The sequence below is a fragment of the Podarcis filfolensis genome (assembly GCF_964270895.1).
Source record: "Podarcis filfolensis genome assembly, chromosome: 14".
Lineage (NCBI taxonomy): Eukaryota > Metazoa > Chordata > Lepidosauria > Squamata > Lacertidae > Podarcis > Podarcis filfolensis.
In genome coordinates, this window is record NC_139616.1 from 14,563,254 (window position 1) to 14,587,713 (window position 24,460).

At 48.5% G+C, this 24,460-nt stretch overlaps 1 protein-coding gene across 1 annotated transcript; it reads left to right on the forward strand.

Moving 5' to 3' along the window:
• Window positions 1-84: 84 nt before the first annotated feature.
• Window positions 85-24,121, forward strand: WHAMM (WASP homolog associated with actin, golgi membranes and microtubules). The gene is made up of 10 exons (XM_083586432.1): window positions 85-897; window positions 7,851-8,024; window positions 9,906-10,056; window positions 13,430-13,599; window positions 15,155-15,320; window positions 16,172-16,359; window positions 17,404-17,490; window positions 19,063-19,158; window positions 20,292-20,754; window positions 23,399-24,121. Exons 1-10 carry the CDS (start codon window positions 313-315, stop codon window positions 23,695-23,697), a joined length of 2,379 nt encoding a protein of 792 aa, XP_083442558.1. The 5' UTR covers window positions 85-312; the 3' UTR covers window positions 23,698-24,121.
• The last annotated feature ends 339 nt before the right edge of the window (window positions 24,122-24,460 follow it).

The following is a 24,460-nucleotide window of genomic DNA, read 5'->3' on the forward strand; positions in this document are numbered from 1 at the left end:
GAAGTCCACTTCCTGGGACCCCAAAAAAGGGGGTGGGGGAAGACTCTCAGTCTCCTCCCCCTTGAAAGCCAACCAGCCAACCAGAAGCGGGGACGCCGCTCGCGACGTCACAGAAAAAGCCACAACAAGTCCTCCCGGGCCGCTTTGCTACTTTCACTAAAAGGAGGGGGAAAAGAAAGTTTATCGGGGTTCTAGAACGTTGGCGGAAAAGAGAAAGCCTTTGAAGTTCAAAGGGGCGCCGCCGCCGCCGCCGCCGCCGCTGGAAAGGAAGCGGCTGCGAGGCTGCGGGCGCCCGGCTTCCTCTCTGCCCCCATGGACGAAGCAGAGGAGCAGCCGCAGCCGGACAGCCTGGACGGCTGGGTGGCCATCAAGGAGGACGCCTTCGGGCAGCCCGAGCCGCCGCAGAAGCTGCGCTTCCTGGTAGCCTGGAACGGCATCGAGAGCAAGTTCGCGGTGACCTGCCACAACCGGACCTTGCAGGAGCAGGCGGCCGAGGCCGGAGGCGGCGGCGGCGTTGGCGGCCCGCAGCAGATGAGCTGGGCCGGCCTCTTCTCCCCGCAGGCCCTGCAGGGCGTCCACCGCCAGCTGTCGGCCTTGGCCCCGCAGCTGGAGCCCTGCCTGCCCGCGCTGCCCGCGGCGCTGTCCGGCCAGAGCGGCCTGTGGGCGCTGCTCTTCCCCGGCTGCCCGGTGCTGGCCGAGGCCGAGCTGGAGGCGCTGTGCCGCCGCCTGGAGAGGTACCTGGGCTGGGCCTTGGAGGCGTGCGGCCGCAAGGCGCTGCTCGACTCGCTCTTCGCCCACGACCAGGACGAGGAGGACGAGTACTTCGAGAACTTGCAGGAGTTCCGCAGGAAAGCGCTCAAGGGGCGGCTCAGCGGCGCCAAGGAGGCCTTGCGGAGGGTACGGGGCGCCGTCGGGGGGGGCGCCGGGGGGGGGGAAGGGGGCCTGGAGGGCGCTGGCAGGTAAACCCCTGAGGGACGGGGAAGGAGTGGGTTCCGATTCCCTAAGGAGAGGCAGTGCGTCGCAGTGGTTAGCGCGTCGGACGAGGACCTGGGGGAATCCAGGTTCAAATGCAGTGGTACCTTGGGTTACAGACGCTTCAGGTTACAGACTCTGCTAACCCAGAAATAGTACCTTAGGTTAAGAATTTTGCTACAGGATGAGAACAGAAATCGCGCGGCAGCAGGAGGCCCCATTAGCTAAAGTGGTAAGGACCCCCGAACCATTAGGTCCAGTCATGGGCAACTCTGGGGTTGCGGCGCTCATCTCGCTTTATTGGCCGAGGGACCCGGCGTACAGCTTCCGGGTCATGTGGCCAGCATGACTAAGCCGCTTCTGGCGAACTAGAGCAGCGCACGGAAACGTTGTTTACCTTCCCGCTGGAGCGGTACCTGTTTATCTACTTGCACTGGTGTGCTTTCAAACTGCTAGGTTGGCAGGAGCAGGGACTGAACAACGGGAGCTCACCCCGTCGCGGGGATTCGAACCGCCGACCTTCTGATCGGCAAGCCCTAAGCTCAGTGGTTTAACCCACAGCGTCACCCGTGTCCCTTGCAGCTAAAGTGGTACCTCAGGTTAAGAACAGTTTCAGGTTAAGAAAGGACCTCCGGAGCGAATTAAGTACTTAACCCGAAGTACCACTGTATTAAAATACAGTAATACATCAAACATTAAAAGCTTCCCTAAACAGGGCTGCCTTCAGATGTCTTCTAAAAGTTTGGTAGTTGTTGTTCTCTTTGACATCTGGTGGGAGGGCGTTCCACAGGGCGGGTGCCACTATCGAGAAGGCCCTATGCCTGGTTCCCTGTAACTTGGCTTCTCGCAGCGAGGGAACCGCCAGAAGGCCCTTGGAGCTGGACCTCAGTGTCTGGGCAGAACGATGGGGGTGGAGACGCTCCTTCAGATATACTGGACCGAGGCCGTTTAGGGCTTTAAAGGTCAGCACCAACATTTTGAATTGTGCTCAGAAACGTACTGGGAGCCAATGTAGGTCTTTCAGGACTGGTGTTATGTGGTCTCAGCAGCTGCTGCCAGTCACCAGTCTAGCGAATTAATTTCTTAACCCGAGGTACCACTGTACCCCACTTGGCTACGAAGCTTGTTCGGAGGGGGGGCCTTTCTCCAAGCCACCTGCCTCGGGGCCTCACCTACCTCGCAGGGCTGTTGTGGCAGGGGAGATCAAATCATCTGTATACGCCCCCTTGAGTTTCTTGCCGGAAAAGGTGTGGATATAAATGCAAGAAACAAGCAAATAATCCAGGCTTTTGCAAGTTTCGGGTTCCCCACATGTTGGACCACAACTCCCATCAGCCCCACACAGCATGGCCCAGTGGGTGGGAACTGTAGTTGCAACAACGCCTGGGAACGTTTGATCAGGCAAGGCTGCTCTGATATATGTGTGTCTTCATTTCTTACATTTGTAGACCACTTACCAGCTGCGCAAAGTCAGTCCATTGTTCGAAAGATAAGAGTTTAGAGTCGCCTTTCCCCCAAATGGCAACTAGACATTCCATACATTGGCGACTGCAACCTTGGTTTAAGGAGCCATTTGATATCTGAGTTTCTAACGCTCATTCTTGCCTGGAACCCTGGAGGGTCGCTGTCAGTCAGTGTAGACACTATTGAGGTTAATGGGCTGATTTGGCATAAGGAAGAGTGCCCTGCATTTTTGAGCTCTATGCAATGGACACACAGCAGTGAGCTGGAGCCGTTTAATTCCACCCCAGTTTTCAAAGCCCCATGGGAACCCGAGGCCAAGGAGCCGCAGATTTTGTGAAGGTTGATGCTTAGCTAAATACAGTGGTACCTCGGGTTACAGACGCTTCAGGTTAAAGATGCTTCAGGTTACAGACTCCGCAAACCCAGAAATAGTACCTCGGGTTAAGAACTTTGCTTCAGGATGAGAACAGAAATTGTGCTCTGGCGGCACAGTGGCCCCATTAGTTAAAGTGATGCTTCAGGTTAAGAACAGTTTCAGGTTAAGAATGGACCTCCAGAATGAATTACGTTCTTAACCCGAGGTACCACTGTAAAGCCTTCCTTGTGTTGTCTATTATAAGGTTCTGCGTGCAACTCTCCAAAATCCAAACACCCCCCTGGCCCACCAGCTGTGTTGGATGAAGATGCTGTTTGGATGACAAATCGGCTGTCAAAATCCTCACAAGTCTTCTGCATATTTAGGCTTAAGTGTAGGGAGAGGCTGTGTTTATAGGAGCATGCAGTGTTGCACCGGATAGGGTATCTGATTGCAGTCATTAAATGAACTGGAAATTCCCCTTGACCTGCAAAAAATGCCTTCTCAGAAATCTGAGCGAGTTTCTCTTTTATAACAGCTGTCCTGGGTTTCCAGATCACTATAAAGCAGGGGATCCCTGGTTTTAAAGCGTATTTATATTTTTTATCCCACCCATCCTCTAAGCATAGGGGGGTGATGTACCCAGTACAGTGGTACCTCGGGTTACATACGCTTCAGGTTACATACACTTCAGGTTACAGACTCCACTAACCCAGAAATAGTACCTCGGGTTAAGAACTTGGCTTCAGGATGAGAGCAGAAATTGTGCTTCGGCAGCGCGGCGGCAGCAGGAGGCCCCATTAGCTAAAGTGGTGCTTCAGGTTAAGAACAGTTTCAGGTTAAGAACGGACCTCCGGAACGAATTAAGTACGTAACCAGAGGTACCACTGTACTTTCTACGCTCTGCCTCCACAATTGGGAGGCAGCGATTCTTATGAATGCCAATTGCTGAAATCCCCCAGGACAAGAGAGTGCTTTTGTGCTCAGGCGCTGCTTGAGGGTTTCCCACACGCATTTGGATGGCCGCTGTGAGAACAGGATCCAGCCCTAGATGGGCCATGGGCCAGATCCAGGAGGCTTTGCTGATCTCCTTGCCCCTCCCCTCTTTGAAAATATATACAGTCCTACCTTGGAAGTCGAACGGAATCCGTTCCAGAAGTCCGTTCGACTTCCAAAAAGCTCAGAAACCAAAGCGCGGCTTCTGATTGGCTCCTGCAGCCAATCGGAAGCCCTGTCGGACGTTCAGGTTCCAAAGAACATTTGCAAACTGGAACACTCACTCCTGGGTTTGCGGCGTTAAGGAGCCAAAACATCCGAGTACCAAGGTGTTCGGGATCCAAGATACGACTGTTCCCCTAGGAGGCTTTCAAAGTATTTTCTATTTTTTAAAAAAGGAAAATGATCTACATTAAAACAGTTTATCCTCCCAACAACCTTGCGAGGTAAGTTAGTGATTGAAGCTGGGGATCACTGCAGAAGGTCTTGCATCTAAACAATGGCAGTAACAAGGCCGAAACAAAATAAATAAAATAAAATAATTCCTTCCAGTAGCATCTTAGAGAGCAACTAAGTTAGTTATTGGTATGAGCTTTCGTGTGCATGAATCCATCCAGCATCTTAATTTTCTGCCTTCTGTAAGGCCTAAATCAGCCACCCTCTCAACCTCTTGCCGACTAGGCCTCATTTCCACCATGTTCTGGGCTAATGTACACATTCAGCTGAATCCTGTGACCTGGTTTCTGAGACTTCTGAGTTGCAAGGGGAGGGCTTTATATTCAGGCCCTTTGGCCCTCCGGAAGTTACTGAACGACGACTCCCATCATCCCTGGCCATTGGCCTTGCTTGCTGGGGCTGCTGGGAGTTGTAGTTCCTGCCATGTTGCCTCTGGATCTTCCTGCCTGTGGAAAGCTAGCATGTCAGGAACACCCTTGTAAGCTCGCTTTCTCCCAGAGGTGCGAGTTTGCTATGTGCGGAGATAGTACTGTCTTTTTCGCTCTATAGGACGCACCCGACCATAGGATGCACCTTGTTTTAGAGGGGGAGAACAAGGAAAAAAAATCTCCCCCTCTCTGCTCAGCGCCGCTTCAGCGAAGCAGCAGGAGAAACGGAGCCCCTTCCATTTCTCCTCCTGCTTCACTGAAGGGGCGCTGTGCAGCTCTCCCTCTCTGCTGAAGCCAGGAGAGTCTTGCTGTCCCGGCTTCAGTAAAAGGAACCTGAAGCCTTTGGAGCGCAGCGCGAGTTGCTGCTGCGCTCCAAAGGCTTCAGGCAGCTATCCCTGAAGCCTGGAGAGCAAGAGGGGTCGGTGCGCACTGACCCCTCTCACTCTCCAGGCTTCAGCGAAAGCAACGCAAAGCCTCCAGAGCATGGAGGGAGCGCTCCCTCTGCACTTCGGAGGCTTCGTGTTGCTATCGCTGAAGCCAAGGAGCCTGCATTCGCTCCATAGGATGCACACGCATTTCCCCTTAATTTTTGGATGGGAAAAAGTGCGTCCTATAGAGCGAAAAATACGGTAATTTTTAAAACTTGGAGGAGCATTTAGACATACCTCTGGCTTCGCTGTACAATGGCACAGTCCTCTAGAAACATGGGACTCTGTGATTTGTGTGTTTGGCTGGTGCTGCTCTTGGCAGAGAGTGCGATTTGTCATCAGCAATTCACAATTACTCAAAACAGAGAAGTGTCGTCAGATGCTAAGGGGGAAAGGCGAATTCTCCGGCTCTTGACTCGCCTCTGTGGGTGTGGGAAATGGCTCACATGGGTCTTGAATTCTGAGATGAGCTCTTGAATTCTGGAACACTTTTGGTGTGTTTTCCATGAGGTTCAATCTACCACCCTGCTGTTCAGCCTTTATTCCCGTGAGTGGCTCCCTGTTTGTAAGAAAATTAAACTTATTTCATTGATGACATAGTCAGCATTATACATCTATTAGGACCACCAAATGTAATGATTTAGCTGCTGCTGTTTTCCATTCTACTGTGATATAAAGCAATTAGCACCCTGAGGTGTAGCTCATAGAATTGTAGAGGTGGAAGGGACTCCTGCGGGGTCATCTAGTCCAGCCCCCCACAATGCAGGGATCTCCCCCATCCAATTTGAAACCATACTGGGCGCTGCTTACCTTTGCTAATGTGCTAGCAGTTTTATTGCTGCGCCGCTACCAATATCAACACTCCCCCCACCCCACTTAACTTGAATTGCTTAAGCATTTTCCATTGCTCTGCAACCTTGACTTTCCTCCTGTAGAGTCGTACCTTGGAAGTCGAACGGAATTCGTTCCGTAAGTCCGTTCGACTTCTAAAAAGTTCGGAAACCAAAGCGCAGCTTCTGATTGGCTGCAGGAAGTTCCTGCAGCCAAACGGAAGCCCAGTCGGACGTTCGGCTTCCAAAAATAGTTCAAAAACCGAAACGCTCACTTCCGGGTTTTGATCGTTCGGGAGCCAAGGCGTTTGAGATCCAAGGTATTGGTACAGTATTGGTACAGTGGACGCTTGGGTTGCGAACGTGATCCATGGAGGAGGCACGTTTGCAACCTGCAGTGCCGTGTTTGCGTACGCACAGGTTGTGATTTACGCACTCATGCGCAAAGCGCAATTTAGCGCTTCTGCGCATGCACAACCGCTGAAACCCGGAAGTAACCCGTTCTGGTACTTCTGGGTTTCGGCGCATCCGTAACCCGAAGAAACGCAGCCTGGAGCGTCTGTAACCCGAGGTATGATTGTACAGTGGTACCTCAGGTTAAGTACTTAATTCGTTCCGGAGGTCTGTACTTAACCTGAAACTATTCTTAACCTGAAGTATCACTTTAGCTAATGGGGCCTCCTGCTGCCGCTGCGCCACCAGAGCACGGTTTCTGTTCTCATCCTGAAGCAAAGTTCTTAACCTGAGGTAATATTTCTGGGTTAGCGGAGTCTGTAACCTGAAGCATATGTAACCTGGAGCGTATGTAACCCGAGGTACCACTGTAGTTGCAAATCATATGGTTAAAGATAAAGGGACCCCTGACCATTAGGTCCAGTCGTGGCTGACTCTGGGGTTGCGGCGCTCATCTCGCTTTATTGGCCAAGGGAGCCGGCGTACAGCTTCCGGGTCATGTGGCCAGCATGACTAAGCCGCTTCTGGCGAACCAGAGCAGCGCACGGAAACACCGTTTACCTTCCTGCCGGAGCGGTACCTATCTACTTGCACTTTGACATGCTTTTGAACTGCTAGGTTGGCAGGAGCAGGGACCAAGCAACGGGAGCTCACCCCGTCGCGGGGATTCGAACTGCCGACCTTCTGAGCGGCAAGTCCTAGGCTCTGTGGTTTAACCCACAGCGCCACCCGCGTCCCTAATCATATGGATACAAACTGTCAATTAAAAACTTGCTAGATCAAGACCAAGGTTTGCCCAGTCCAGGGTTTGATTTCTTAGAATGATGGGGGAGGGGTCTTAAAAGAAGGAGGACTCCCCTGAAAACTCCCTAGGGTGGACTGAGCATCTTTAGGGGGTGCAGAACCCTCACTGGCTGTTGTGGGGTGCGGGGGAGAAAGTTGAAAGAGGAAATGGAGTGACTGGAATTCGAACCTTTCTTGCGGGTTCGCATTTGCCCAATCCTAGTTGCAGAACCAGTGTGGGGAATCCTTGGCCCTACTGATGTTGCAGAACTACAACTCCCTTATTCTCAGATTGCTAAGACAGGAGGGAGTTGTAGTTCAGCAACATTCCCCAATCCTGTTTAGAGCCTTTTAAGCTAGCGGCTGTGACTATGTCTTGTGGCGGACAGTTCCGCAGATTCTGGAGGTGCCCTGATAGGTGCAGCATTATTATTATTTATTGAATTTGTATAGGGTCGTATACCTGCTGCTCTCAGGGCAGTCCACAGGATAAAATCACAATATATAAACACAACAGGTGCGTTTGTCTTGCGAGGTTTGTGCCGCACCTCCATAGGACCCACATCTACGTAAATTTGCGGTACTCTTAAATGGCTGCTGTCCACCCACCACCACCCTGGATGGCTCAATTGTTTGCAAAGGGAACAATTCCACTGCTAATTTTGGAGTCTTCTTGCCCCCGTAGGTTCTCTACCAGCACAAAGATGCTGACAAGCTGGTCGCTTTGATGGAGCTCTACAAGGAGGAAGATGATGCTTACTGGGAGCTGGTTACCGTGGCAACCGAATTCTATCAATATTTGCTGCAGCCGTTTAGGGATATGCGTGAGCTGGCAACTTTATACAGACTGGAGATCCTGGTAGGTTTCTCTTCCCGGTGTTTCGAAGTCTCTATAGAATAAGATCCTGTGAGATGAATGGCTTTCTCCCCGTGGAGTCAGAAAGATGGGATCTGTTGGCACCAGACTGCTGTTTTGTGTTGTAGGTGTCGCTGGCACAACAATAGCACATTGTGATGGATTTATTTTGAAACATCCAGGCATTATCTTGCTGGGCTCAGGGCGGCTAACACCAGGTATAAAAACAGTTGATTAAAATACAACTTAAAAACAAGATTAAAATGCAACATTAAAATGCAGCCTCATTTCAGTAGAAAGTCAAATCAAAAACTTTTTGGGGATGAAAACCAAAGGCCAACTATCCAGACTGGTCCTGTGTAGGCCAGAAAAAAGCCAGGGAAGTCCCCAAATAGGAGTTCCATCACAGAAGGAAAACGGAAAGAGGGGGAGGGGATCAAGTTGATTCCAAGCCAAAGGCCAGGCGGAATAACTCTGTCTTACAGGCCCTGCAGAAAGAAATCAGATACTGCAGGGCCCTGGTCTCATGAGGCAGAGCGTTCCAGCAGGCCGGAGCCAATGTTGAAAAGGCCCTGGCTCTGGTTGAGGTTAATCTGACTTCCTTAGGGCCTGGGACCTCTAGGGTGTTGCTATTATGGGGTGTTGCTATTATGGGGATCAAACCTGCAACCTTGGCGCTATCAGCATCTATCCCAATGTTTCCCAACCTTTTCCCACTCATGGGCCCCCTTCCAAGGGGGGAAAGGGGGCAGCTGCCCCCCCCAATAAGTAAAAATCAATACAAATTAATACAGATCTGAGGTTCTGCTCCCTCTAACAAAAGCCATCCTACCAGTAGAAAGATAGCTATTTAATTTTTTTATTTGTAAATAGAACGTATTTTATAATTTTTTTATAACTTATACTCTTATCTAGATTTCAAAGAGAAATTATAGATTATAATACCAAAATATTGAAGAAAACGTATAATTTATTGCTAGAATGAGAAACTAAAGATGAAGAGGTCAGATATGTAATGATCAAATGGGCACAGGACTTGGGACATAATATACAAATGGGAGATTGGGAAAAACTATGGAAAGTCGATTTAAAATTTACTGATTGCGTGATTCTGAAAGAGAATTATATCAAAATGATGTATCGGTGGTGTATGACTCCTGTTAAACTTACAAAAATGTGTAGAATAAGTTCCAATAAGTGCTGGAAGTGTAAAGAGAAAGAAGGTACATTTTATCATGTATAGTGGAATTGTAAAGTAATAAAATACTATTGGGAAATGATATATAACGAACTGAAGAAGATGTTTAAAATAACTTTTATTAAAAAACCAGAAGCTTTTTTGTTAGGCATTATAGGACAGGAGGGACTTGGGTGGCACTGTGGGTTAAACCACAGAGCCTAGGACTTGCTGATCAGGAGGTCGACGGTTCGAATACAGGGTGAGCTCCTGTTGCTCGGTCCCTGCTCCTGCCAACCTAGCAGTTTGAAAGCACATCAAAGTGCAAGTAGATAAATAGGGACCGCTCTGGTAGGAAGGTAAACGGCATTTCTGTGTGCTGCTCTGGTTTGCCAGAAGCGGTTTAGTCATGCTGGCCACATGACCCGGAAGCTGTATGCCGGCTCCCTCGGCCAGTAAAGCGAGATGAGCGCCCCAACCCCAGAGTTGGTCACGACTGGACCTAATGGTCAGGGGTCCCTTTACTTTTACCTTTATAGGACAGGAATTGCCAAAAGAGTGGAAGAAGTTATTCACGTATGCTACAACGGCAGCTAGGATTCTACTAGCTCAGAAATGGAACTCTGATATAGACGGAACACCTTTTGCCCTCTTGTGAATGCCCGTTTTGACTCAGGCGCTAAAAATGTACTCCTTTTTTTTTGCAGAAATCCTTGCAAGCTGACAGGCTGGGTCCTAAAAGGATTGAGGCCCTGAAGAAGGAGGCGGAGGAGTGGACAGATCAGGCTGAAGAAGCTGTCTGCTCCATCCAAGACATCACGGTTGGTTACTTCAAGGAGACAGTGATGGCCCTGGCAGGTGAGCAGAGAGGCAGGCAGGGGCAACCTTCCCTCTCTTTTAAAATTATTTTCCATTTTTGCGTTTTACAATGTTTCAGCAATAAAAATTACAGTGGTACCTCAGGTTACAGACGCTTCAGGTTACAGACTCTGCTAACCCAGAAATATTATCTCAGGTTAAGAACTTTGCTTCACGATAAGAACAGAAATCGTGCTCCGGTGGCGTGGCGGCAGCAGGAGGCCCCATTAGCTAAAGTGGTGCTTCAGGTTAAGAACAGACCTCTGGAACGAATTAAGTACTTAACCTGAGGTACCACTGTAAGTCTAAACCAGTAGCATCTCTAAAATCCTGCTGCCCCCCCCCCCCCAGTGATACATAATTCTTATTATTCAAAAAGTGAACTGCTATTCACATGGAAGAAGCCTAAGAGGCCATTCACTGTTACTAACTCCTCCCCGAATTGCCCCCCTTAGAAATCAAATCCCCCCCCCCCCGTGGGGATCACGGTCTAAACAAATTTCACATGCATTTTCTGTGACTTCCCTCCCTCTGTGGTTTCTTATTTTATTCCGTATTCTTACTACATAACCAATTCAAACCTATTTACAAGTCTAACCTTTTTACTTCCTTTAAGTTATTTCTCACCGCTCGTGTTTATGTCAACCCTGCTAATCTTTTCCATTGTTTACAAATTGTCTTCACATATTCAACAAATGTTCCCTCGTATTTACGGGACCGCCTCTCCTGGTATGCCCCGCAGAGGACCTTAAGGTGCATGAATAATCATAGTTTAGAGGTCCCAGGTCCTAAGGAAGTCAGATTATCTTCCACCAGGGCCAGGGCCTTCTCAGTGATGGCTCCGACCTGGTGGAATGCTCTGTCCTATGAGACCAGGGCCCTGCAGGATTTAACTTCCTTCTGCAGGGCCTGGCTTTCAATTTGATCTTAGCCTGATCTTTTATTCCCCTTCCTTGACTCCCCTTTTTATGAAGATTACCCGCTCTGGGATCCCACAGCTAATTCTCCCCTGGTCTCCTCACTTGCCCAAATAGGACTAACTTAGCCAGCTAGCCCTGGTGATCATCTAATGTTTATTGGATGGATTTCCCCCCTAAATTGATTTCTGAATTCTAAATTTATTGTTATTCACGTTTTATACTGTATTTTATGCTGGTTTTTGTTGCATCAATTAAGTGTTTTAAATTTGTTGTTAGCCGCCCTGAGCCCGGTTTTCTGAACCAGGAAGGGCGGGGTATAAATAAAATTTTATTATTATTATTCTGTTTAAAAAACTCTCTCTCATCTTGATATTCTTCCGGTAACTTTTGCCCCATCTCTGCGTAGTCCATCAATTTTAGTTGCCGCTCCTCTTTTGTTGAAACTGCTTTTTCTTTCCATCTTTGGGCATACATCATTTGGGCAGCCGTGGTAGCGTACATAAAGTTTTTTCCCTGATCTTTGGGTACCTCTTATCCCATTCTACCTAAAAGAAAAGCTTCTGGCCTTTTAACAAAGGTTATTTTTGACAGTTTTTTTCCAACTCATTATAAATCATTTCCCAGAAAGCTTTTACTATCTTGCACAGCCACCACATATGATAAAAGATACTTTCTTTCTCAGCCATGAGTGAGGTGCAATCTTCCAGCGAGTTCCCCTGGGCAGGCCATCTTGAGTTTCCCAGTAGATTGAGGCCCATCTTAATTAGAGAGGGAGGGTCTGTGCTGAGTGGGAGATTCCATCAAAATATCTTGGGCCATCCCTGGGGGTGACCTTCAGGGCCTTCTCGGTGGCTTCTCCCAGACTCTGGAACTCCCCTCCCGGAGAAACTAGACTGGCTCCCTCTTGGTTGTCCTTGAAGACCTTCTTGTTCCAACAGACTTTAGGGAACTGGCAGCTTTGTGCCATGCTATTCTTATTGAAATTATTTGTATGTTTTAAACAGATTTCATACATGTACAGTGGTACCTCTACTTACGTTCACCTCCGGTTACGGATCCTTCGGGATACGTACGCGGCAAACCTGGAAGTATTTTTCTGGGTTTCGCTGTGCATGCATGTGCAGAAGCGCTCTACTGCATCGTGCGCATGCGCAGAAGCAGTCCCTCCGATTGCGGAAACCTTGGGATCCAACCAGAGCTCCGGAACAGATCCTGTCCGCAACCGGAGGTACCACTGTATATATAGTTTTAATTCTGTTAGTGTTTTTTGGATAATTAAAAAAAAGGTTTTAGCAATACTTGTTTTTGCAGTCAAACTTCGAAACTCGAACATAATCCGTTCCGGAAGACTGTTCGACTTCCCAAACGCTTGAATTCCGAGGCGCAGCTTCCGATTGGCCGCAGGAGCTTCCTGCACTCAAGCTGAAGCCACGTTGGGTGTTTGGCTTCCGAAAAACGTTTGAAAACCGGAACACACACTTCTGGGTTTTCATCGTTCGGGAGCTGAAACGTTTGGCAATAGAGTTGTTCGAGTTCTGAGGTTTTGACTGTATCTGTAAGTTGCCTTGAGTCCCGTAAGGGGAAAAGATAGGGTGTAAATAAATTAATAATAATACAGTGGTACCTCGGGTTACATACGCTTCAGGTTACATATGCTTAAGGTTACAGACTCCGCTAACCCAGAAATAGTACCTCAGGTTAAGAACTTTGCTTCAGGATGAGAACAGAAATCGTGCAGTGGCGGCAGCAGCGGAAGGCCCCATTAGCTAAAGTGGTGCTTCAGGTTAAGAACAGTTTCAGGTTAAGAACGGACCTCCGGAATGAATTAAGTACGTAACCAGAAGTACCACTGTAATAATAATAATAATAATAATAATAATAATAATAATAATAATAATAATAAAAACAGGTGATAGTCATAAGCAAGATTTTTAGTTCTTTTCTTCAATGACTCAATTGGTTTTAAGTGTCAATGTTCTTAGTATGTAATAGTGCATTTCAAAGGGTTTCACGTAGATTTGTCTGTCTCATGTCACTAATCCTTGCAGCCACCCTGTGAGGTTGCCCAGCCTATACTGGGGGATACCATGATGGCTGTTTGGGCTTGAGAGAAAGCGGCCTGGCTGAAGGCCACTCAGTGGATTGAGTAGGATCCGAACCCAAGACCCCTTGGCTGTATGACGTCACAGAAAAAAGTTTCACTTGGCTTTAATATGTTCCTACGTCTTTGTGTGGGGGACAGAGAAAAGGCTCGAAGTTGTTCATAGCCTGCATAAACATCTAAAGCACACGACACCCTAAGAATCCTGGGAATTGTAGTCTGTTAAGGGTGCAAGGAACTGTAGCTCTCTGTGAGGTAAATTGCAGTTCCCAGGATTCTTTGGGGGGAAGCGGCACGCTCTAAATGTACGCTGAAAGCACGGACTTTTATTTTGTGGCCCTCCTCTTGACAGCGATGCAAAAGCAAATGGAGCAGGACCGGAAGCGCTTTGGCCAAGCTGCCTGGGCCACGGCTTCTCCCAGGTTAGAAAACTTGAAGTACCTGTTGGCGAAGGAGACTCTGCAGCACATGAGGGCCAAAGAGCTGTGCCTGAACCACAAGAGAGCGGACATCCGGAAGCAGGTAAGGGCATCGCCCCCCATTCTCCTCTCGTCTCGCTAGAGGAGCCTCCCAGATGCGGGAGTCTTGAGACGGGTGAACTCCCTTAAATGCTTAGATGCATTCCTGCAATTGCAATCTGACGAGGCTAAACAAACCTCATAGAGCCTCAGCCCAATAAGAATATTATTATTATTATTATTATTATTATTATTATTATTTATACCCTGTCCATCTGGCTGGGTTTCCCCAGCCACTGTGGGCAGCTTCCAGCAGTATATTTAAATACAGTAATTCATCAAATATTAAAAGCTTCCCTAAACGGGGCTGCCTTCAGATGTCTTGTAGAGGTCAGATAGTTGTTTATTTCCTTGTAGTCCCAAAACATCGGGAGGGCCGGGTTTGCCTATACCTGACATAGGCTAGTAATAATAATAATAATAAATTATTATTTATACCCTGCCCATCTGGCTGGGTTTCCCCAGCCACTCTGGGCAGCTCCCAACAGAAAATTTAAAACACAATAAAACATCAAACATGAAAAGCTTCCCTAAACAGGACTGCATTCAGATGCCTTCTAAAAGTCAGAAGTCTAAAAGGCCGTCTCAGTAGTGGCGCCTGCCCTGTGGAACGCTCTCCCATCGGATGTCAAGGAAATAAACTACTATCTGACTTTTAGAAGGCATCTGAAGGCAGTCCTGTTTAGGGAAGCTTTTAATGTTTGATGTTTTATCGTGTTTTTAATATTCTGTTGGGAGCTGCCCCAAGTGGCTGAGGAAACCCAGCCAGATGGGCAGGCCATAAATAATAATTTATTATTATTATTATTATTATTACTAACCTATGGCAGGCATAGGCAAACTTGGTCCTCCAGGTGTTTTGGGACTACAACTCCCATCATCCCTGACCACTGGTCCTGTTAGCTAGGGATGATGGGAGTTGTAGTCCCAAAACATCGGGAGGGCTGAGTTTGCCTAGGCCTGACCTATGGCAAGTGGCTTTAGCTGAGAAGTGAACGGGCAGCTTAACGGAAGCAGAGGGCAAAAAGGATGGTTTCGATACAGGTTTGCATTGTTTCATCATGGACGACAGCAGATCGGGTCACCTGTTCCAGTCACCATTGATAAGCAGAGATTTATGGAGGGAAAGAGAGTGAATATGTACAGGTTATTCGTATATTTCATTGTTTACAGATGCCCTGGAAATGTGTGTTTTATTTTTACTTACGTGTTCTAGAACACACACACATATACAGTGATACCTCGGGTTACAGACGCTTCAGGTTACAGACTCCGCTAACCTAGAAATATTACCTCAGGTTAAGAACTTTGCTTCAAGATGAGAACAGAAATCGTGCGGTGGCAGCAGGAGGCCCCATTAGCTAAAGTGGTATCTCAGGTTAAGAACGGACCTCCGGAACGAATAAAGTTCTGAACCCGAGGTACCACTGTGTGTGTGTGTGTGTACACACACACACGGAAAATGCCCCTCTGATGGGAGGGAAGCATGATGAGGGAAAACGGCTGAGTGACGTCGTTTTGCTTCTAATAGTTTGTGGGCTTAATGACGCTTCCTGCAGATGGAGGCCCTCCACGAGCAAGAAAATGACATGGCTCGAGTCGAGGAGCTGGAAATAGAATATTATGAAACTCAGCTGGAGCTGTATGAGGTGCAGTTCGAGATCCTGAAGAATGAAGAAATGCTGCTTATTACACAGTTGGAGACTTTAAGGAGGCGGATGAAAGGTAAGCAAGCAAAATGAGCCACACCTGCCAGGGACCGGGCGGCTGTTTCTCTGCTCTCCTGCAGTAGCCATGGTGGCTGTTATGAACCTCCAGTCAGAGAGCAGCAACAGGGGAAAGGATGTTGTGTTTTGTGTGCTGCTTGGAGGCTTTCCAGAAGGATCTGGTTGGGTAGTGGGGGGAGCAGAATGATGGACCATTGGCTGACACCTCTGACACTCGTCAGTTTTCCCACTCTACACGCCGGCCTCCCAAGTTGTCGGCCTCCACAGTAAAGCATTGTTTTTACATCGCCACTCCAGGGGCAAGGCCAGAACAGTTAGTCATGCAGAGACACAGCAGGCAGCCTCCTTTCTGAGAAGTGGTCATTATGCCATGGTGCTGGCTTGAACGAGTTTACCTATGCCCCTTATGGAGGTTGGAAGAAGGAAAGTGTAGAGAGCAGGGCATCATGCAGAGATGCAGCAGATAGCCAACTTTTGGAAATTTGGGGAACTTGAAAAATATTATTTTCATGAGCTTATTTAATATACGTGTGTGTACAGTCATACCTTGGAAGTCGAACAGCCTAGTTCTTGAACGTTTTGGCTCCCGAACGATCAAAACCTGGGAGTGTTCTGGTTTTTGAATGTTCTTTTGGAAGCCGAACATCCGACGCGGCTTCGCAGCTTCTGATTGGCTGCAGGAGCTTCCTGCAGCCAATCAGAAGCCACACTTTGGTTTCCGAACGTTTTGGAAGTCAAATGGACATCCGGAATGGATTCCGTTCGACTTCCGAGGTACGACTGTATAGGTATAGATAGATAGGTAGATTTGCATATTTCACATAAGTAAACATTGTCTCCTTCCTTTAGAGATCCAGGATGAAGTAGTTTATTATGACACATGTGAAAACCCTGATGAGCTCGAAGCCACTGAGCAAGTCCTGGAAGAAACCCGTGTGCCTTCCTCTGAAATCGCTCAACTGAGGCAGAAGACACAGCAGTTGGAGACAAAGCGTGGGATTATCTGCTCAAGGAGAGCTTACCTCAGAAACAAAAAGGCAAGTGGTCCAGAAAAGTTTGGGTGCCCTATTATTATTATTTATTAAATTGGTATATCGCCTTATACCCACAGATCTCGGGGCTTTTCATAGGACAAAATCACAGTATAAAAACACAACATACATAAAATAAAAAGAAGAACAACCCAATATCCCCCCCCCAAAAAAACCCCAACACATTTTAAAAGGGCATTGAATGTCAAGTCCACCAAAGGCCTGGTTAAAAAGGAATGTTTTTGCCTAGCACCTAAAGGTGTTTAATGAAGGCACCAGGTGAACTTCCCTGGGGAGAGCATTCCACAGACGGGGAGCCACTGCAGAGAAGGCCCCGTTCTCGTGTTGCCACCCTCTGCACCTCTCAAGGAGGAGGCACATGAAGAAGGGCCTCAGAAGGTGATCTCAGGGTCCAGCTAGGTTCATATGGAAAGAGGCAGTCCTTGAGGTATTGCGGTCCTGAGCCGTTTAAGGCTTTATAGGTCAAAACCAGCACTTTGAATTGGGCCCGGAAACTAATTGGTAGGCAGTGCAGTTGGACCAGGATCGGTGTAATATGCTCAAACAGTCTTGTCTCGGTGAGCAACCTGGCCGCTGAATTCTGCACTGTTGACATTGGGGGGAGACACTTGTTCCAATAATACACACACATGATACACACACACATGTGTTGCATTTTAAAATAAAATGGGGACCTCAGCCAGCACTTACAGCTGACTGGCATGCTTCACAAGAGACTAGGGCCCTGCGGGACTTGACATCTTTCCGCAGGGCCTGCAAGACAGAGCTGTTCCACCAGGTCTTTGGCCAGGGCACAGCCTGACTCCCTCCTTTGGCAATCTTCACGGAACTCTAGCCCAATGGTTGCCATCAATTTGATTTGAATTAATTTTATAATGAAATGATTTTAGAATGTTGTATTATTTTATTGTTTTTAGCCGCCCTGAGCCCAGCTTTGGCTGGGGAAGGCGGGATATAAATAAAAATTATTATTATTATTATTATTATTATTATTATTATTATTATTCTGTTTGGTTTCTTTTCCATTAGGATCAATGTGAAGAGAGCCGCCACGCCCGGCTCCAGCAGGCTCAAGAGAGCTCACGGCATTTCCAGCAACATCACAGCATCCAGATTGTGAGTAGCAAGGAACTGGGGGAGAAATCTCTAAGGCAGGGATGGGGAGTGTGTGGCCCCGTGAGCAAATGTTATTGGGTTCCAAGCCTTAGCCACCATGGCCAATGGTGAGATGTGAAGTCAAGCAACATCTGGAGGGCCAGAGGCGCCTCGCTCCTCCTTTATGGAATTACAGTCGTACCCTGGATCCCAAACACCCTGGGAGTCGATCGTTTTCGCTCCCGAACGCTGCAAACCCGGAAGTGCGTGTTCCGGTTTGCGAACGTTCTTCAGAACCCAAACGTCCAATGGGGTTCCGCGGCTTCTGATTGGCTGTAGGAGCTTCCTTCAGCCAATCAGAAGCCGCGCTTTGGTTTCTGAACTTTTTGGAAGTGGAACAGACTTCCAGAACGGATTCTGTTCGACTTCAAAGGTACTCCGGCTGAGCTGTAGTTAGTGCTGCATCATGCAGCGATTCACAGGAACGCAGGGAAAGAAAGTAACATTCTGTGTCCTGGGAACTCTTGCCTTTATACCAGGTTTCTAGGCCTTGTGGTTGGGAAGGTACAATTGGAAGCGGAATAGGCGGTGCTTGCTGGTAACTCAGAAACCAGGGAGATGCTATTGGGGGTTGGACTAGATGACCCTTGGTGTCCCTTCCAACTCTATGATTCTGAGTCCTGTGTACATATCCCTCTGCCCTCGCTGCCCTGAGGATTGCGAAACCAGAATAAAGCATGCAAAATGGTTTTTAAATGGTGGTGGTGGGGAAATGTGATGGATGCGAACTTGCTCAACTTGCGTCATCTGTTTGTGACTCAGAATCCTACTTTTGGGGGCTGTAGGATTTGGATTCCCTGTGCATATAACTTTACTGCACCATCTAGGGACGTGGGTGGCACTGTGGTCTAAACCACTGAGCCTCTTGGGCTTGCTGGTCGGAAGGTCGGCGGTTCAGATCCCCACAACGGGGTGAGCTCCCATTGCTCTGCCCCAGCTCCTGCCAACCTAGCAGTTCGAAAGCACACCAGTGCAAGTAGATAAATAGGTACTACTGTGGCGGGAAGCTAAACGGCGTTGCTGTGTGCTCTGGTTTCCGTCACGGTATTCTGTTGCGCCAGAATTGGTTTAGTCATGCTGTCCACATGACCCAGAAAGCTGTCTGTGGACAAATACCGGCTCCCTCGGACTGAAAGCAAGATGGGCTCTGCTACCCCATAGTCACCTTTGACTGGACTCAATCGTCCAGGGGTCCTTTACCTTTTTGGGGTTTTTTTTACTGCACCATCTTCTGTATATTTACCCCAGTCATTGTAGCAGATCTCTATACAGTGGTACCTCGGGTTACATACGCTGCAGGTTACAGACTCTGCTAACCCAGAAATATTACCTCGGGTTAAGAACTTTGCTTCAGGATGAGAATAGAAATTGTGCTCCGGCGGCGCAGCAGCAGCAGGAGGCCCCATTAGCTAAAGTGGTGCTTCAGGTTAAGAACAGTTTCAGGTTAAGAACGGACCTCCGGAACGAATTAAGTACTTAACCCGAGGTACCACTGTATGCGAGTGTTAACTTTTTTCCGGTGTCCAAATGCAGAAAAGAGACAAAAGGAAAGAGGACGAGAAGAAGAAGAAAGCGTGGATAAAGCAGGAGCGAGAGAAAACCCTAGAGAGGCTCAAGACGTTCAAAGAGGTGAGTCTCAAGTCGAACTCCCAGCGATCCTTCTGCCACTGGGAAATCTTCCTTCTGGAGAAAAGACAAATCGAAGGTGGTGTGCTTGTTTCCTCGTTCCCCTGCAACTGGCCAGCGGCAGCAGGAAACAACAAAGACAACTTCTGTTTTAGAAATTGTTATAATAAATTGGTTTGGCATGGGTTGTTGTCGTTTAAGCACAGTTAGGCTTATGTGGTGTAGGATCCCACCCTTTTGCTTTGAAGTGATTTTGATATTGTATTTTTAAATGGCTCGATAACTCACCTTGGACGCTGTGACGAAGGCTGGGTAAGAAATCACGACCGCAGTTATAATCATAATACCTTCCTTCCGAAGTAGCAAAGGAAAGCGCATTGAAGTGCACTGATGGAAATGATATGTTTATTGTATTTATAGCCTGCCTTTCCTCCAGGGCGTGGCTCTCCCCCTACCCATTTTAATCTCAAAACAACTTCAGTCGGTAGAGCAGGAGACTCTTAATCTCAAGGCCGAGGGTTCGAGCCCCATGTTGGGCAAAAGATTCCTGCATTGCAGAGGGTTGGACTGGATGTGTCTACAAACAACCCTGTGACCTAAAGGCTGGCAACTGTCCCAAAGCCAGCCGGTTAAGGATCATGCCTGAGTTGGGATATGTTTTTCGCTCTATAGGACGCACTTTTCCCCTCCTAAAAAGTAAGGGGAAGTGTGTGTGCGTCTTATGGAGTGAGTGCAGGCTGCGCAGCTTTTGCTGAAGCCAGGGGAGCAAGAGGGATCAGTGCGCACCGATCCCTCTTGCTGTTCTGGCTTCGCTTCGCTGGAGAGGTGCTGTGCAGCTTTCTCTCTCTGCACAGCACCCCTTCAGCGAAGCGGGAGGAGAAACAGAGCCCCTTCTGTTTCTCCTCCCGCTTTGCTGAAGGGGCGCTGCACAGAGAGGGAGAGAAATTTTTTTTCTTGTTCTCCTTCGCTAAAACTAGGTGCGTCTTATAGAGCAAAAAATACAGTAACCCCTGGTTTCCCAGGTCCTAGTTTGACCCTCCAACCACCCACTGGCTCTCTTTCCCCCATCGTTGCTCTCCGGCAGTTGAATTGCACCTTTCTGAAACGTGACAGCTCTGTCGTCGTTCCCCTTGCAGAAATGCCCAGCGCAGTTTGTGCTGAAGACTTCCCGGTCGCAGCCGTTGAACGCCAAGCAGCCCCAGGGCACCTCCCGTCGGACTCCGGCCGGTGCCCCTCAGACGCCCTCGGCAAGCAAGATGCCCTCGGCCAAGACCTCCCGGCCGGCACAAGCCAAAGGCTTCAAAGCGCTGCGGCAGAAGCCCTCGAAGGATATCCCTGTCCAGATTTTTGCCCCTCCGCCACCCGGCCCTGAGCAGCAAGGGAAGAGCAACGGGGGGCCGCCACTGTTGCCTCCCCCGCCACCTCCCCCACCACCACTGCCACTTCCCCCACCATCAAACAGCCAGCCTCTTTGCTTAAGGACAGGAGTGCAAATCGGTGAGAAGCCTCTGCCCCTCTTGTGCAAAGACCCTCCTGGCAGAAGTGGCTCTCCGGAGAAAGCAGACGGGATGTCCAGGTGCACGGCAAACGATTATGCAGGTAGGGGGGGCTGTTGTTTCCTTTTTCTGTGCGTTGCTGATGTGTGCTGCATCGCACCATCATGCCGGCTGACTCTGCAGGGATGCCAAGCTTTGTAGCTTCCCAGAGCGGCCTCTGGCTCACCAATGTTCCTGGCTAATCGCGGGACCTTTGATCTGATCCAGGAAGGCACTTCTTAATATTGCAGACTGGAGCCATCCTGGTTGGCTTCCTGCAGGCAACTGGTTGGCCCTTGTGGGAAGAGAATGCTGAACTATATAGGCCATGGGCCGCGGGTAGTGCTGTGGGTTAAACCACAGAGCCTAGGACTTGCCGATCAGAAGGTTGGCGGTTCGAATCCCCGCGACGGGGTGAGCTCCCGTTGCTCGGTCCCTGCTCCTGCCAACCTAGCAGTTTGAAAGCACGTCAAAGTACAAGTAGATAAATAGGTACCGCTCTGGCAGGAAGGTAAACAGCATTTCCGTGCGCTGCTCTGGTTCGTCAGAAGCAGCTTAGTCATGCTGGCCACATGACCCAGAAGCTGTACGCCGGCTTCCTCGACCAGTAAAGTGAGATGAGCGCCGCAACCCCAGAGTTGGTCACGACTGGACCTAATGGTCAGGGGTCCCTTTACCTTTACCTAGGCAAACTAAGGCCCGGGGGCTGGATCCGGGCCAATCGCCTTCTAAATCTGGCCCGCGGATGGTCCGGGAATCTGCGTGTTTTTAGTATGAGTAGAATGCGTGCTTTTATTTAAAATAATGCATCTCTGGGTTATTTGTGGGGCATAGGAATTCGTTCATCCCCCCCCCCAATATAGTCCGCCCCCCCACAAGGTCTGAGGGACAGTGGACCGGCCCCCTGCTGAAAAAGTTTGCTGACCCCTGATACAGGCTTTTGTTCTGACCCAGAGGGGCTCTCCTTGCCTTCTTAATCCAGCAACAGACATTTCCACATTTAGAAACTTCACTGCCACCATGAAATTCAAAAGTAACTCTTCCCCCCACTCCCTCCTGGCATAACGCAGGGACCGGTCCTCAGACATGTGAGTTGTAATCAGATGGAAGAAGCAGGCAGTCCGCAGCTAAATTAATAGGTGGCACATATGGCAGCTTAACAAATGAGCTCTAAAACGATGTGCTTTTTAAACGTGTTGATAGTTATTGCTAAGTTAACTCAGATTCCTTCCCCCCACCCCCCTCTTGTTTTTGTTAATGATTTTTCTACCTCTCTTGCTTGGTTGTGGTGGTTTTTAATCAAACGTGAAAAGCTTAGATCTTAAGGGTAGCTTTGTGGTGTGTAGGGGGACGCATGGGAACAGAAGTCTGCAGAAAAGGAACTTTGTGGGTGGGCGAGGGGGGGCTTCTCCTTTTGGAGATGGAGACATAGGTCCAGTGGGAGGTTGCCTGCTTTGTACAGGGAAGATTCCAGGTTCAGTTTCCAGGGGGCAAGGAGTCGGGTGGTGGAAGTATACCCAGTTTGCATGTAACACTGGTTTGTCTCCAGTGCTGGTCCTACTTGGAGGAGATCCATTAAATCATGGGTAGGCAAACTAAGGCCCAGGGGCCGGATCTGGCCCAATTGCCAAATCCAGCCCATGGACGGTCCGGGAATCAGCGTGTTTTTACACGAGTAGAATGTGTGCTTTTATTTAAAATGCATCTCTGGGTTAATAATAATAATAATAATAATAATAATAATAATAATAATAATTTATTTATAACCCGCTCATCTAGCTGGGCTTCCCCAGCCACTCTGGGCGGCTTCCAAAAAAGTATTAAAATACTTTAATACATCAAACATTAAAAGCTTCCCTAAACAGGGCTGCCTTCAGATGTCTTCTAAAAGTCTGATAGTTGTTGTTCTCTTTGACATCTGGTGGGAGGGTGTTCCACAGGGAGGGTGCCACTACCGAAAAGGCCCTCTGCCTGGTTCCCTGTTGGTGCTGACCTTTAAAGCCCTAAACGGCCTCGGTCCAGTATATCAGAAGGAGCGTCTCCACCCCCATCGTTCTGCCCGGACACTGAGGTCCAGCGCCGAGGGCCTTCTGGCGGTTCCCTCATTGCGAGAAGCCAAGGTACAGGGAACCCGGCAGAGGGCCTTCTTGGTAGTGGCGCCTGCCCTGTGGAACGCCTTCCCACCAGAAGTCAAAGAGAACAACTACCAGACTTTTAGAAGACATCTGAAGGCACCCCTGTTTAGGGAAGCTTTTAATGTTTGATGTATTACGGTATTTTAATACAGTGGTACCTCGGGTTAAGTACTTAATTCGTTCCAGAGGTCTGTTCTTAACCTGAAACTGTTCTTAACCTGAAGCACCACTTTAGCTAATAGGGCCTCCTGCTGCTGCCACACAATTTCTGTTCTCATCCTGAAGCAAAGTTCTTAACCCAAGGTACTATTTCTGGCTGAGCGGAGTCTGTAACCTGAAGCGTCTGTAACCTGAAGCATCTGTAACCCAAGGTACCACTGCATTCTGTTGGAAGCTGCCCAGAGTGGCTGGGGAAGCCTAGCCAGATGGGTGGGGTATAAATATATTATTATTATTATTATTATTATTATTATTATTATTATTATTATTATTATTTCCCTCTCAGCCTGGGAACGAGAGTGATCTCTTGAACTGCGATTGAGGGTCTTAATTTTGTTTTCCCTCCTGCCACAGGGTCCATGGACGAGGTTTTGGCATCGCTGAAGCGTGGCGAAATTCTTCTCCGCAAAGTGGAACCGCCCCGCCAGGCGCCATCTTCCACCTCCTCCCTCAACGACAGCATCCTCGCAGCCATACGGCAGGGAGTTAAGCTGAGGAAAGTGACGCAGGAGCCCAAGCTGGACACGGAGAAAGGGCACTCCAGCAGCGAACTGGAGAGGAGCATAAAGGCAGCCATGCAAAGGATCAAGAAAGTGTCTGCCGATTCGGAAGACGACGAAAACGACCACAACAGCGGCGAATGGAATAGTTAACGGGAGCGGGCTTTCGAACTGCGTTCTGGGGTTCCCCCAGAAGGTTACTGAGGGTTCCCCTTAGAGAAGAAGGTAACTACTGGCGAACAAGCTCACTTCACGCAGTGCAGCAATGAGGTCCACCTGATCTGGCCTGGGTCCTGCATTAATGCCCTGGAACTTGTCCCAGAATCCCTTGCAAGCCCACTGGAGTTCTGGGCCAGATAAGTTTATATAGTAATGTGTCAACACACCCTGGATTTAGGAAGTTTGAAAAACCATCATGTTTGACTCTGTTCAGGTCATCCAGTTTACTGACATGGGACATTATGCTTTTATTGAATTTTGCACATTTTAAAGGAAATGTATTGGCCTCTTTTTAGGAAACGGAGGACTCTGTGTTTCCAGTGATTTGCCTACCAAAAAATAACGCTTCAGAACTGTTTGTCTGTTTGTTTGTTTTTGAAGAAAAGCTGCCCCCTCGTTTTTGTTGTTGTACTGAAATCAGCAAAACTTTTATCAAACCCATTTCTGTAAGTTTGCCAGAAACCATCCAGTTAGACAATCCAATTCTCAGAATAATAATAATCAGGTTTGCAGCAGTGAAGTAGACAGACTGTGAGGATTGGCTGCGTTTGTTGGGAGCCAATAAGGGCTCCCGTTGAAATTCTGATAGTGTAGAATAATTATTTTGTGTGTGTGTGAAAATCACAACAGTTTCTTTGACTTAATACTCAAACCAATATTTTATGTGGGTGTCACCATTGTTTGCTAAAAAGGGTAT